This window comes from Rhinolophus ferrumequinum, chromosome 20, assembly GCF_004115265.2.
Source record: "Rhinolophus ferrumequinum isolate MPI-CBG mRhiFer1 chromosome 20, mRhiFer1_v1.p, whole genome shotgun sequence".
In the NCBI taxonomy this organism is placed as follows: Eukaryota; Metazoa; Chordata; class Mammalia; order Chiroptera; family Rhinolophidae; genus Rhinolophus; species Rhinolophus ferrumequinum.
The window spans coordinates 50,716,692-50,732,587 of NC_046303.1; the positions used below are offsets into that span (position 1 = coordinate 50,716,692).

A 15,896-nucleotide genomic window follows, 5' to 3' on the forward strand; every position below is an offset into this window, starting at 1 on the left:
AAAAGGTGGGTGGGACAGCGAACACATGCAGTATTGTAGCTGGTAGCTATTGAATTTCAGATTCCAGGGCTCTTGGTCTTTCTCCAGAATCAAGTTACACATAATAAATTTGGACAAGTTTACAGGTGCAGTAATGAAAGGTTATTTTCAAGACCGACACAAATCCAACTTTTTCAAGTAAATGGCATAATAATTCAAGCAGTCAGTGTAAACATTCCTGCAATCAATGGTTCCCTTCCAATTTGGGTAATCACGGGAGACTGTGTGAACTGAACTCAGTAAAGTAACAGCTAGGATTGTTTTGAACTTCAGGTGGGCAGCAAACTGATAGAGATTTGGAAAAATTTTTCTTCTTGATTCTGCTCTTTAATTTTTTTTTTTAATTTTGAAGGTATAGGGTCCTTCAGTTGTAGTGTGTACTTCAGTCCTCTTATCTTCTAAATTACATTTTGAAAAGGAACCACCCTGAAGTAGAAATTCTTTTCTGTCAGTCTGTTTAAAATTGTCCTGTGTTGCTTTTTCACCTGACTGTTGGAGCTGCCATTATCAAGTTATTGCACTTTAGTCAAATAACCCATGCCAGCGTGTACGTATTTTATTTTTCAGTTAATTTGCCTTTCTTGGTAACTTAAATTCCTTAAAATTTCTTTAAGGTGTCAACTTCTTAATTCTATTAACAATGATGGTTTCTGTCCAGACATACGCATTATGAAATTTTTACTCCATGGTGTTTTTATCTTAGTCACATATTTTACTATTTAGATTTTAATTTTTCTTGCTAGGAAGGATAAGCTAGAAACATAAAATAAAAGTTTTTAAAGCCAGAATAGATTTTTAAATATGCAGATCATTGTAAATGGAATAAAAGTAATTTGGAAACTAGTCAAAGAAAATTAGAATTTTCCAAGCACAGAGATGGCCCTTTGATTTTTCACTTCCCACCTCCACCCTCACAACATTTATATTCATCTGTATAAACATAGTCTGAGTAGACAGCGCTGCAACTGGAGCCTAATAGTTTTCCAATTAATATCCTCAGTAATGTTTTTTTCCTTAGGTTTGCATTACACACTTAATTGAGGAAAAGACAGTCACATTATTTACCTAAATACTTTTGAATATATAATTTTAATCGTAGCTCAACCAGAAACTCTTGTTATTTTCATTCAGAGAGTTCAACCATTGTAAGGAGAAATCTTTTTTGTGTGTTTGCCAAATGTCAAGTTTCTGTTAGTGAAACGACATTGTAGAAAATTATACAATACTAAAAAGACAAAGAATAAAGACCAATAATTTTAAAAACGTTACTCAGCCTATTTCCTGGAAGAATGTCTGGCTATTGCAGTCTAAGCTTACTTCTTTTATAACTCTCTTTTCTTATAGCTCTTGAAAAACTATAACAAGGAAGAGGAATATATTTTGGAAGCAGAAAATAAAAAACTGGTAGAAGACCAGGAAAAACTGAAATCTGAATTAAAGAAGACTTCAGCTGGTAACTTTGTGTGCATATGCCAAAGTAGAAAGAGAATGAGATCTTATGCTGTTGCACTTCGCTGTTTTCCCTAAAACAAAAATAATGGCTTAATGTTCTTCTGGCTAAAATACCAAGAGTGACCTATTTATAAATTCCTGCTCAAATATGAAGTTAAAACATTGTTTCAGCCAAGAGAAACATGCTCTGTTATACGGGAAAACATGTAGGTGTTTCAGATCTGTGTTGTAAATACAGATGTTCCTGCCTTAGCAAAAGAACTATGTTCCTGAAAAGTTGCTTGTAAACACATTTTTGGAAGATAAATCACATTTTTCTATCATAGTATATTGCTCCTTTGAAAGAAGGAATCTCAGGGAGACGGTTTTGGTTACAAGAAAATATTGCTGATCTCTAGCCCTAGTATTTCCTACCTGCCAGATATAAGGAGAACATTCCTTGAAAGAAATGGAAAGACATAGAATAAGAACAATCTGGGATGTTCTTATAGAATAAGAACAGTCTGGAATGGAATGTCTCATTCCAAAACACATTGCGATGAGGATTGGAGTGGAGCATCCTATCTTCATTTCCCTGGAGGGAGCTATTTCTTCTACATTTTTTGTTTTTTGAAAAATAATTCTGCTAGTATGTTCTTCATCTTAGCTAAAGAACAAATTATTATTGCCTGCAGCCGCATAACACAGAAAAGTAGATAAACCAAGTCCAACATCATCCCAGGAAACTGTTCAAGTTTATGGTTTGACCCCAGGCAACATTCCTGCTTGTAACAGATATTCCTCGATGTTGTCCAGACACTGGGGAACCTCAGCCAGTCAGTTAAGATAATGATCAGTGCATAGACCTCCAGTTTCAAGTCTCTTCCACTACTTGAATGTTGGAGGTACATTGGAGAATGTTCAATGATTGAATCAAGGACCTACTTTATGCCATTTGTAAATTTAAATTTTTTAAATAGGCCTCGGCATAATTGAAGTTCTCTGTAATATAACTTGCAAATCAATAATCTATTTGCATTGTTTGGATAGAGTTTACATCATCACGATGTATTTCAATTTGAGATGGAAAGTCTGAAGATAAAAGCTAATTCTCTAAAAAAAATTAATGGGATATTTCATGTGATATAAAATTTTTTAGTCACTTTCTACTTATTTAAAGTGAAAAAAGAAAATCAGAAGATAGTTTAGAGGCAGTTAGTTAAAAACTAAGTAAGTTACTCTTCTAGACAAAGTGGCAGCTACAATACAGCCCAAAAGTTAAAATCTCGTCGGAGTTGGTGCTGTTGGCTTTTCTGCAATTCCAAAAGGTTTGGAACATGATCAAGAAGTTTTCGTATTTGTATGAAAATAAATCTAGTAATCACCTGCCCTCTATGTTAGAGATCTTAGAAGAGAAAGTGTTCTTTTTTGTGCCCAACACAAAATATTACTGCTAATCCTTCTGAAGAATGCAAGGGACTATTTTCAAAATACCTTTAATTAGTTTTTAAAAATTGTTTCCAAATCTTTCTTTTTTTCACATCTGCCAAGGATTCTTTTTCTTATGTTGTAAGCTGGGTGGTACAAAAATGAAAAACAGGAATAAATTGTGTGCCGTGCTATGCCTCTCCGCCCTGGCCAGATTAGTTTCTTCTACCTTTCAAAAATTGCATCTTTGAGAAATTTTGAGCCTTTACTTCACAAGTCTGAGCTATAACCCTAACCGCATCATTTTAGAGCAACATAAAGAAATTCAGTATTTCTTTCAGACAATTTAGATGTTTGGAGAAAATAAACTCTTTGATAATATAGGCATTGTGTTTGTAATCGGATAACAAGACAATACCAGCTTCTGTGTTTGAAGTGTAGACTGCCAAGCTGCTTTCAAAGTGAATCAGTGTTGGGATAAAAGCAGATTTTACCTGTTTGAGTATGTCCTGTTGGGTTCCTACAAGGGGTGTAGTATTTTATGAACACATTGTATTTACCCAAAGTTATTTAGGTAACATTATTAATGACCTTGAGCAGATCAAAGTTCCATTTCTAAAGGACGTGTGTGTGTGTGTGTGTGTACACATATACACACTATGTATATATATATATATATATATATATATATATATATATATATATATATATCTCCTTGGCTATGTTCTCTTGACTTACACTGCTCATATTCATTAAGGCAAGAACTAAGAAATTACATAAAGTAATAGTACAATATTTGGATGAATTTAGCAGCAAAATGCTTTGTACATAGTACCATTCAAAAATATTAACTGATTTCTAAAGATTGAGAGTGTTAACGCCGACAGTGCTTAAGAAATGTTTCAGAAAATTCTTTCATATTTGAAAATCGGGTAGAAAAGCATTGTGGTTTACTTTTTTAATAGGGGTAAATAGAGTATTTTCCATGCAATTTGTTTTACCCTTGCTGTTTCTTTAAGTGAAACATTTTCTCCAAAGCATATTAGTAGAAATAAAGCGTAAATACAAACGTTTTTCTAGCTGGTTAGCCCCAAGTTGGAAAAGTAGTATTCTGAAGGCAGGTATTAAGAACACTGTATCAGTAGTGCCAAACTCTACCAGTTTTTAACCACCAACTCAGATTTTGACCAGACTCCGTAAATTACCTCTTTGAAGGCAGTACCATGACCCTAGGGATCCAAAAGTGTGCACCTCCACAAGCACTTAATTTCTACTCAGCACTAACTTAGGTGTGAGGACCTGATCTGTCGTTTTTAATGATCTGTTTAACAATAGTTCTGATGTCCCAGTGTGTGGAATAATTGGGAAATGGCACTGCCATGAAAAATGAGAACTTAAGCTTTGAAGAATTTACAGAACTCACATGCTTTCATAATGAAAATAGATCTTGTATGTAGTGGAAAACCTACACCCAAGGAGATTGGCTTCAAAGGACTCTTTCAGGATAGCCACTGTATTTTTTCTTATAAATAAATACTGTCTCGATATTATTCTTATAACTGGAGGAAATATGCACCATGTAATCATCGTGTGTATCCAGGCAGTGGTAAAGGTAGATAGGATTTTAAAAATGATGGAACTGCATGTGGCAGTGTCTACTCTTCATACTTTCAGGAGCAGGAATATACTCAAAACATGCTGCCTTAAAAAAGTTCTCAGGGCTGCGTCTTACAGTAGAGCTTGAGCACTAATATATTTCTCCTACATAAAGGGAAAGAAAAAGAAAGGTAGGGCAAATTTCTTGACCCTGTCTTTATTCTCTTTCTTCCTTCCTTTCTCCCTTCCCCTTCCTCCTCTTCCTGTCCTTCGTTTTTGTCCTTCCCTTTCTTTCTTCCCTTCCTCCCTTCTTCCTTCCCTTCATTCTTCTTCCTTGTTTTCTGGTTCTTTTTCTCTGTCAACAATTTTTTAAAGAACTTTTCAAATAATTCATTCATGGCAAAACTGTTTAACATGGAACTTAATTAAAACTGTTCTTAAGTAGCATTCCAGTTGAGGATAAAGCAAATTTTTAATGTCTCCTAAACAAAGTGTATACAAACAGAACAGAAAGTGAATGTAAAAGCCCATCTGTACACCTAAGTATTGGCAGCTATAACAAGGACCTTAGATTTGGAACAGGAAACAGAACCTTCTAATCCTTTTTAATCTAGTTGATAATTCCTGGATAAATACTTCCATATCACCGTGGCTCACCTTGAAACGAGCTAACATTTCATTTTACAGACCAATTTCACTACCCTTGAAGATTTTAGCGTAAAAAGGGAAAAAAGTCATCATCCTCTAATTCTAGTGATAAGTCATACTAACACAGGGATCTGGGAGTGAAAATAGTTGGAGTGCTTTTCAGGAGAAATTAAACATTGAGACAAGAGAGAAAATTACAGAGGAATTACAGTTCTATATACGAGTAACCCTAAATTCCTGCCTCTTGAGTCTTAAATCTTAAACAAGAATAAGACATGTGCTTTTTATACAAATTTAAAACTGGGTTTCCAGTTCCTTAAAAGAACTATTTGAACCGTCTCTCTCTCTCTAAAAATAAATTCTCAAAGTCCAACCTCAGCATGTTTTACAGTTGTAATTCTTATGGCCATGAACTGAATTATCTGTAACTTGCAGTTACATCAAAGCCACCATCTTACTATAAAATTGTTGATGCTTTTAAAAATTTGGTAGTTTTGGTCATACTATATTTTTTGCCTTATTACCTTTTAATGAGTTTTTATGTTTTGAATAAGAAAAAAATGATTTCCCTGCTCTGTTTATATGGACATTTCTGCTTCTTTGACAGCTGCTTCCTTTCTTTTATTAACTGAAGAAAACACCGTATTTAAAAAGAATAGTATGGTTTGTTTGATGGATATGACAGTAGGCTATGTGTAATGAATAGCATGTTAATTACGTAAAGCAAATAAAATATATGACCCATCTTCTCAGTTGGTTTCAGATCTTAGGTTTTGGGGGTTTGTTTTTTTTCAATAAAGAATGTATTACCATTTATTAGTTTATATCATCTCCACATGTGGTTGATATTATTGTCAAACCAGAAGAAAGGTGCTTGCTTGCTCTAAGACTACTGTTCCTGGTCCTAATATATCATGGTGACATTGTATCCTGTTTGGCCTTCTGTTATTTTCCCATTTAGTTGTGATACTTTTCTGTGAGCTTCTTATCCATTCCCAGGGCCTGTACATGTACAATAAACCATTTGTGTCCCCCAGTGTCCAGGCGAAATAGCTGTGGGGAACATAGTAACCTAAGACAGAAATTCAAGGATACTTTAAATATCATTGACAATACCAGCACACGTAACTGATGCTAGCTACCCTGAGAAAAAGCTTTTATAATCTCTACAGAGGGGCATTAAAGCAAGAGAAAACAGTCTCTTCCCTAAAGAGTTTATAGTCCAGATGGGTGGATCCAACATATATACACAAAATGACTGTGATTCATTTCCTCTGTGTGATACTTTTGTTAGTCTACCAAAACCATGGAGAGTGCTAAGTGCATACTGAATCCAGGAATGTTGCAGATGATAAGATTGTAATCAAGCACAATCCTCTGTTGATGGACACGTACATTGGCAGGAAAATGAATGAAATGACATTACTATTGTGAGAAGAGCAAAGCATATAGCAAACTGGTGTGTCAGAAGTTGCTATGTCACCCTAGGATACAATCAAAGATAATGCTGTAAAGTTTACAGGCCCATTGATGGAGCCCCTAAGAGATTGAGGGGATAATTAATTAGAATGCTTAGGTGTTTTTCCCTGCTGTCTTATTCCCCACCTAGATATGCATGATCGCTAAAGGCCTTCACAGTAAATATAGTAATTATATCAGGTTTATGTTTACCACCAAGTGAGATACAGAAATTAAGCTGGACAACTCTAATCTGAAAACATTTTCAACTGGGGAAAAAAAAACCACCAGACTCTTCATAAGGGTTATGACAATGAAGTTTGTTTTGTGGAGTTTAAACTAATTTCTGTAAAGAATTTCTTCTATTTGTAACAGTGAAAAACGATAGATTTTTATGGTTTAAAAGAAAAACAGCTCCCAAATATCCAGGTGTAACCCAAGGCAGTAGTTTTTTGGCTTAAATTATCTAATTAACTCACTCTACTCTCAACTTTACTTTGAGAATAGATACTAAATATTAGAAGTTGTTTAACCTTATGCTAAGTTACATGGCAAAGTCTGTGAAAATACACTGCTAGTCTTGATCAAGTCACTGACTCTTTTTAGGCCAGTTTTCTATAAAATGAGGGAATGGACTAGTCAACCTTAAATGTCTGTATATCTCCAAATAATGTAATTAAGGAGAAGTGACCCTCAGGAACTATTTTCATTGTTGGCTTTTTGACCTTTAAAATTATATTTATTTTTCATGAGAGGAAACTTTTTGTTTTCCAATTTTTTTTTTTAATTAAAATTTATCGGGGTGACAGTGGTCAAGAAAACTACACAGGTTTCAAGTGTACAGTTCTGTAATACATCATCTATATATTGCATTGTGTGCTCACCACCCAATCAGTTCTCCTTCCATCACCATGTATTTGACCCCCTTTGCCCTCTTCTACCATCCGCCCTCCCCCCTTACCTCTGGTAACAACTAAAATGTTGTCTGTGTGTATGAGTTTTTGTTTATTTGCTTGTCTTGTTCCTCTGTTGCTTTCCGTTTTATACCCCACACAAGAGTGAAGTCATGTGGTTCTCAACTTTTTCCGTCTGATTTATTTCATTTAGCATTACCATCCCAAGATCCATCCATGTTGTAGCAAATGGCAGTATTTCATCTTTTCTTATGGCAGAGCAGTATTCTATTATGTGTATACACAAGAGAAAAGTTTTCACCCTAACTTCCCTTCTTCCAGCCTGAAGTTCAGCAAGTGGTTCATGAAACCATATTTCTGACATTGGAAAAATATTTCCTGTGGTCGTGGAACCATAAGGACAGGGCCTGACATGTTTCACCAATCCATTAGCTCGTAACCCAAGTGTGTCATGTGGAATGGGGCCACAAACCTTAAATGTGTAAGTCCGTTGGATTGGACATTGGGACAGGAAAGGGTATATGACAGTAAACGTAATCATTTCTCACGAGTGTTACAGCGTGGTTGTTTGTTTATAACATCTATTGGAACCATTGATATGGAATGACAAAACTCTGCAGGAAAGGAGAAATGATTTGAGTAGAGAAACCAGCATTTTCTTTTCATTATAAATATTAGGGAAATTAAAAATGAGACTAGACCTCTAGAGATCTTTGCAGCTCTGAGAGCTTTTGCTTATGGGATTATCATACAAAGTAGTCATATATATTTCTATTTCTTTTTTATTTTTATGAAAGTTTTACATATACATAATCTTAAAAGTCAAATAGTACTACAAGACTTAAAATGAAAAACAGCAGTCCCCAGGAGCCCATCCCCAGAAGCAACTATTCAACTCGTTTAGCTATTTCTTCCGATACGCACCTCCAGCTTTCTAAACACAGTGTTTAGGTAGTTATTTCTTGATCTTTCACTGTATGGGATGTTGTCATTGACTTTCTTATATAGAAGAGAAGGACTTAGGACTCGGGACGGCTCTCTTATCTCACCCAACTCCTCACACACACTTCCCATCCCCTCATCCTTACAATGTAAACTTACCAATTTTTCTTACATCAAATTATTATGACTATATATCTATTCATCATCATTATGGTTACCCTTTTGTATCTTTCTGGTGTTGCTGCCCGCTTTCCTGGATTCCACGTTTTCCACTTTCTGTTTACTCCCTCCTTCTGGTAGAGCATATCATCCACTAGCTTCCTGAGAAAGAGTATATGTAAGGTAAACAATTTGAAGCCATGATGTCTAAAAATCATTATTTTCTGAAAATCATTATTTCTGAAAACCATTATCATTATTTTAGCCTCACTATTGGTTGAAAAATGTTTAACCTTGGAAATTTGAAGGCATTGCTCCATTATCTTCTGGTTTTGATTGTTTCTGTTGACATATCCAGAGTCATTCCAATCTCCGATCCTTTCTGTATATGACCTGTTTTACTTTGTTTTGCTTTCTGGAAACTTATGGAATCTTATGTCTGTCCCCAGGGTGGTGAAATTTCATCTAAAGAGAGATTTTAGGAAGCATGCAGAATCAATAAGATTTGGGAAATGAGGAAAAGTAGAAGTTTAAGATGACTCCAGTTTTCTAATTTGGTTGACTAGGTAGGTGATGCTTTTTTTTTTAATATATATTTTTTTATTTTTCAGTTACAGTTGACCTACAATATTGTATTAGTTTCAGGTGTACAACATAGTAATTAGACATCTCTATAATTTACGACATAATCACCCCAATAAGTCTAGTACCCATCTGATAGTGTACAATTATTACAGTATTATTGACTATATTCCCTATGCTGTACTTTATATCCCCATGACTGTTTTTCTAACTGGCAGTTTGCACATCTTAATCCCTTCCCTTTTATCACCTATCCCCCTAAACCTCCTCCAGTCTGACAACCAACAAAATGTTCTCTGTGAGTTTGTTTCTGTTTTGTTCATTTGTTGTTGTTTTTTCCAGATTCCACATTAAGTGAAATAATGTGGTATTTGTCTTTCTCTGTCAGACTAATTTCACTTGGCAAAATACCTTCTAGCTCCATCCGTGTTATCACAAATGGCAAGATTTCGTTTTTTTATTGTTGAGTAATAATATTCCATTGTATATACGAACCATCTCTTCATTATCCATTCATCTATCCATGGACACTCAGGTAGCTTCTGTATCTTGCTTGTTGTAAATAATGCTGCAATGAACATAGGGATGCACATGTCTTTTCGAATTAGTGTTTCAGGTTTCTTCGGATAAATACCAAGAAGTAGAATTGCTGGGTCCTTCTTTGTCTCTTGTTATAGCCTTTGTTTTAAAGTCTAGTTTGTCTGATATAAGTATTACTACTTCCGCTTTTTGTTTGTTTGTTTCCATTTTCATGATACATCTTTTTCCATCCCTTTACTTTTAGTATGTGTGTGTCTTTCAATTTGAAGTGGGTCTCTTGTAGACAGTATATGTACGGGTCTTGTTTTTTAATCCATTCAGCCACGCTACCTTTTGATTGAAGCATTTAAATCCATGTGTATTTAGAGTGATTAATGATAGGTACATAGTAATTGCCATTTTATTATTCATATTTATATATGTTTTTCCTCCCCCCTTTCTTCTTAAAAAAGTCCCTTTTAACATTTATAAATTCCTTTAGTTTTCTCTTGTCTGGGAAGCTCTTTATCTCTCCTTTGATTCTATATGATACCCTTACTGAGTAGAGTAGTCTTGGTTGTAGGTCCTTGCTTTTCATCACTTTTGAGTATTGTATGCCAATTCCTTCTGGTGTGCAACGTTTCTGTTGAGAAATCAGCTGACAGTCTTATGGGAGCTCCCTTGTAGGTAACTACCTGCTTTTCTCTTGCCACTTTTACGATTCTCTCTTTGTCTTTAACTTTTGGCATTTTAATTATGATGTATCTTGGTGTGGGCCTCTTTGGGTTCCTCTTGTTTGAGACTATGTGCTTCCTGGGCTTATATGTCTATTTCCTTTGCCAGGTTAGGGAAGTTTTCTATCATAATTTCTTCAAATAGGTTTTCAATTCCTTGCTCTCTTCTCCTGGTACCTCTGTGATGCAAATGTTGATACGCTTGATGTTGTCCCAGAGACCCCTTAAACTATCCTCATTTTTTTGGATTCTTTTTACTTTTTGCAGTTCTGATTGGGTGTTTTCTGCTAGCTTGTCTTCCAAATCATTGATTCAGTCCTCTGATTCATCTATTGAACTGTTGATTCCCTCTAATGTAGTCTTCATTTCAGTTATTGTATTCTTCATTTCTGACTGGTTCTTTTTTATGTTTTCTATCTCAGTGTCTGTGTTTCCTATCTCTTTGTTAAAGTTCTCACTGCGTTCATCTACTCTTCCCCTAAGTTCATTGAGCATCCTTACAACCAGTGTTTTGAACTCTGCATCTGGTAGATTGTTTGTCTCCATTTTAGTTCTTTTACTGGAGTTTTGTTCTGTTCTTTCATTTGGGACATATTTCTTTGTCTCCCTATTTTGGCTGCCTCCCTGTGTTTGTTTCTATATATTAGGTAGGGCTGATACATTTCCCAGTCTTAGTAGAGTGGCCTTATGTAGTAGGTGTTCTGTGGGATCCAGTGGCACCATCTCCCTGGTGACTTTAGTCCAGTATTTCAGGTGTGTCCCTTGTGTGGGTTGTGTGTGCCCTCCTGTTGTAGTTGAGCCTTGGTTGCTGTTTGGACATTGATGGAAGGGCCTGATCCTTGGGCTGATTGATTGTAAGGACTGGCCGTGACTACAGTAGAGGAATTGTTGTGCAGGGGCTGACCCTATAGAGCAGGATTCGCTTTAGCAGGACTCTGGTGCCTGCCCATTCTGCCCTTTGGGTGTGTCGTTTGTGGAGGTGGTTGGGTGGTGCTCTCATGTGGTCTGAAGCTGGCCACAGGGTGTGTTGGTTCTGGGGCCTCTTGGGAGGGGCTCAGTAGGTGATGCTTTTAACTACAGTCTGAACCAAAGGAGAAGTGGAGTGCTTTCTTTTATTTGGTGAGAGGGGAAGCAGAAATAATGCATTTTGTTACAAATATGCAGAGTTTAAGGGGCTATCAGAATAACCTAGTGAAATACCCAAAGAACAGTTGGAAATACAAGTTTTAAGCTTGAAAGAAAGGTAGTCTCAAGAAAGACTCTAAACCAGGGGTGTCCAAACTGCAGCCGGCCAACTGCGGCCTGCAATCCATTGTTAATTGACCCACAGCAAATTCCAAAAATATATTTAGTTTACTTAAATAAACCAGGTGAGGCAATATGTACTTCACCTCAAATGAGTGGCCCGGCTGTTTGTGTATTTTACCGCATATGGTCCTTGGTAAAAAACGTTGAAAAAAGTTTGGACACCCCTGCCTAAACCATCATACATATGGACCTGATGGTTAAATCAAGGAGTTGGTGATTCCTAGTCAAGGAACACTGTGTTAAGTAAGAAGGAAAAAACCTGAACACACATACCAATGTTTGAGGATTAGGCTGATTAGAATTGTCAGAGGTTTACCTGATAGCTATTCACCTCTGATCATTTAATTCTCAATCATTTCATTATTAAAGATTTTCTAGATTCTAGGTGATACCTTACTTTTCAGTGTGCATTAATAATGTTAAGCTTACTCATGGTCTAGAAGGTATAGTGAAAAAAAATGCTACGTGTAATTATAAAATTTTCTTCTAAAATTTTACCCTTTGAAAGATATTTTGAAATTGCACAAAGGAATAGAGTGTATGAAAACTATGTGGCGAATGTGAGTTGGAGGAAGTTGGGATACATGAGGAAACTGCAACTTGAGAAGCCAATACTGTATTGCTCAGCCATGCTCCGTCCTCTCTCCCAGAACTGCTTCATTGATTTTTGCAACTTGATCTTCAGAAGAAATCTGACAGTATTTTCCTTCACTTCCTCCCTCTCCATCTGGTTTCACTTTCTTAATTGTTGGTAAGACATTGCTGTCAAAGGTTAACTTTATTCAACACTTCTGAAGATTTATATTTCATATGTGTCGTTTCAGTATGTCTTCATGCAGTGATTTTCCTGGAAACATTTACCCCTTTGCTCTCTACCCTGGGGGAGTAACAATAGCATATTCTTCAGCTTTGTAGAATGCCCTGCAACCTTCACGAACCAAGTACTCCTCAACATTTCTTATAGGATCAGTTCCTGGGATTCGGGATTCTGCAGATGGCTGTGTGCTCCTGCAGGGTTGCATATTACAGAGATTGTATTATCGTGTTTCCCCCAAAATAAGACCTAGCTGGACCATCAGCTCTAATGCGTCTTTTGGAGCAAAAATTAATAATAAGACCCGGTCTTATATATTATATATTATATATTATACATATATTAAGACCGGGTCTTAATTTTTGCTCCAAAAGACGCATTAGAGTTGATGGTCCGGCTAGGTCTTATTTATAGGGAAACAACGGTAGGTTGGTGCAAAAGTAATTGCGGTTTAAAAGGTTAAAAATAATTGCAAAACTGCAATTACTTTTGCACCAACGTAATACATAGCAACATGGAGTGTCTGCTAGTTCCATGGATGAACTTTGTACACTAACTGTGTACAAAGTATTGTCCTGGATGCTCTGAGGGATACCAAGATGAATACATTGTCATCTACGTCCTCAAGGATGTCTAGTGAGAAAAGTAGACAGATTCACTGACAACAAAAATGTCAGGCAAGAGATGATAAAAGCCAAAGTAAAGGTATAATACAAAGGGCTTTGGTAGAACAGAGGAGAGAGTGATGGTTTTACTGGCAGTTGAGGAAAAATTCATGGGGAGGTGTCATTTGAGCTGAATCTGGGGAATGAGAGGGATTTCAGAAACAGTGTCTTCCCGTCGCCTCGGGACACACATGAACAAGGATGAAAGGCCCCTGTGCCTGAGATTATGGGTTATGGCAGGGCCGAGTGGAACTGATGAGGCTGTGAGAGCAGAGACAAGATGGTAGGCAGCGGCAGCCATCCATGAGGACCACGCTTAGAAGTCCAAAATTTGTTCTGAAGTAAGACAGAGGCAGCAGCAGATTTTTAGCAAGAAAATACAGAGCCAGAAACAGTCTTTTGCCAAATAATTTGTGGACAGAGATTAGAAAAAAGAGAATAAAATAACTCTGAAATGTTTAAATCTATTTCAGAATTCTCTTTCACAGTGTATTTGTTTAAAGATGGTGAAAGCTAACTGGAATTTGGGAATGTGGAGTTTAAAGTTACTCAGACTTAGTTTAAGACTGGCTTTCACTTATTAGCCTCTCTGTGATCTTGGGGAAGTTACTGTAAACTGTAGTTCTTCACAGAGTCATTGCATACACACCGCACGTGGCCCAGTGTCTCGTCTGTGTTACAACTTAATTGCTAGGTATTATTATTTATTATTATTATTATTTCTGTTCAAAAACTTTACATGTTAAATAGGGAATAACTGAAGCAAGAAAGAAAAGTTTAGACTTTAACTGTTAATCTAAAAATTGATGTCAAAACTAATTTCAAACATGTTTCTCAGGTTTAGGGATGATTTTTCTGACACTGTCTATGTCTAACCTTCCAAATCCATTTGCCTTTTTTGTATATCGTAATATTGTCAAGTTTAAGATAGAATCTTTTACAAGTTTCTAAATTGAAAAAGATGAAAAGACCTCTCAAAACCTGATCAATAAGAAAATGCAGTGTAGATGTCTGAGATGTTCGTTTGCTAATTAAATCTGGGGTTGGTTTATAAAACCAAAGGGCAATAATAGCAGCAATTTTTCTGTGGGTGTCTTGGAAATATATTGATTGGGCCCAGGGTGTTTTAATTGGCCAATGTTTAAAGGTCATAAATACCAATGAGATGAGTTAGTTTATCTTTAGAAGCTAGAGCATGAGTTTTTGCTTTAGAGGTTGCTTGATGGGGGCACGTGAAAATCCAGCCAATCTCAAATCAACATATCCAAAATTGAACTCATCATCTTCTCATCTAAATTATCCCTCTTGGTTCCTGACTCGGTCATTTTTAAAATGGATAGAAAGCAGTAAGCTAGAAAAATGAGCTGGAAAATTAAAGGAGGAAAAACCTTTTCTTCCTAAAACTAATTAAATCTTACTGCAACATCCCCTATCAGTATAGATAGCCTTTGTTCGTTCTATAAGGAAAATTGAGAGAGCTAAAATGGGAAACTTATTAGGAGGTTTCTTAAAATTTCCAGTATAATTTGGACCATCTTCTCATGTTCTGATAGTTTGTAGTTATTTTGAGTAAATTTATAATTTAAGAGAAACTGATAAAATTTACAAGTGTTGGTATAGAATGGGTCAGCAAACTATGGCTTAGGGGCCACGTCCAGCCCGCTGCCTTGTTTTTATAAATAACATTTTATTGGAACAAAGCCACAATCGTTCATTAACTTACTTTCTGTGGCTGCAGAGTTAAGTAGACTAAAAGTACTTACTATCTGGCCCTTTACAGAAATAGTTTGCTGATCCCTATTTAGGGTCTTCAAATAAAGAAGAGAACCTTTTTCTGTATAAATGAGATGATGCTAAAAAAGATTTGCTTCTGCTGTTAATATTGTTAAAAATTTTGCTGTGTACCTAGGTGCTTGTTGAATGTATATTGATCAGATAACTTAAGAAATTACATGCTTACGTATATTAAAACTAGTTTGTTTATCATCAACGTAAATTGATTCCCTCAATTATATGATGGGTTGGTAATTCTTATAGATTCCACATGTTGCTTTTGCTTACACATGAAATTCTTTTATAAAGGATACCCTTTTCCAAGCAATTTGCTTGGAATTATGCTTACACAGTGCTTTGCCTAAAATGTACATCCTGCTTTTTAAGCACAAAGCCAACATATTAATATAGTTTATAATTATTCTTTGCTAAGTAACAGAACCAAAATTGTTTTCTTAAATACATTACTTAGCAACCTAACTAAGGTTAATGAAGGAAGTCTTTATGCATTTATTGGGTTTTTTCTTTTGCCAACAGTATACACAGTGGGGCTGATTTTATTTATTAAATTGGAAAGCCTACTTAACAGTTCCCTGGCCCAGAGTACCAATAATCTTTATAAGTACCAGCGTGCCTGAAGTCCATGTCTTTTCTAAACCCAAAAGCACTTCACCCACAAACCTCATTCATGTTCCCAGTACCCTAGAGGGTATGGGCAGGCACTAGGAAACCTAGTGGTTGGTAGAGAAATTGAGACACATGCAAAAAAAGAAAAAATCATTGATTTCTCCTTTTTTGCATATGAAAAATAGAGCTATATTTAGCTGTATCCATTAACGTTTACTCTGTATTATAATCACTTGTGCAGTTTTATTTCCATTCCAAA

The 15,896-nt window shown here is 35.9% G+C and overlaps 1 protein-coding gene and 1 non-coding gene across 5 annotated transcripts in view; both read left to right on the forward strand.

The window, feature by feature from the left end:
* Nucleotides 1-15,896, forward strand: part of LOC117012155 (B-cell receptor-associated protein 29) — a 51,236-nt gene that overhangs the window by 19,969 nt on the left and 15,371 nt on the right. For 3 of the 4 annotated variants that reach the window (XM_033088108.1, XM_033088109.1, XM_033088110.1), the window contains exon 6: nt 1,384-1,492. In XM_033088108.1, coding sequence (XP_032943999.1) covers nt 1,384-1,492 — 109 coding nt within the window. Of the gene's footprint in view, nt 1-1,383; nt 1,493-9,064; nt 9,092-15,896 lie in introns of those variants that run through there. The other variant, XM_033088111.1, reaches the window with a different exon arrangement.
* Nucleotides 4,538-4,667, forward strand: LOC117012606 (small nucleolar RNA U109). Its single transcript, XR_004421209.1, has one exon. It is a non-coding gene; the product is annotated as a small nucleolar RNA U109 (small nucleolar RNA).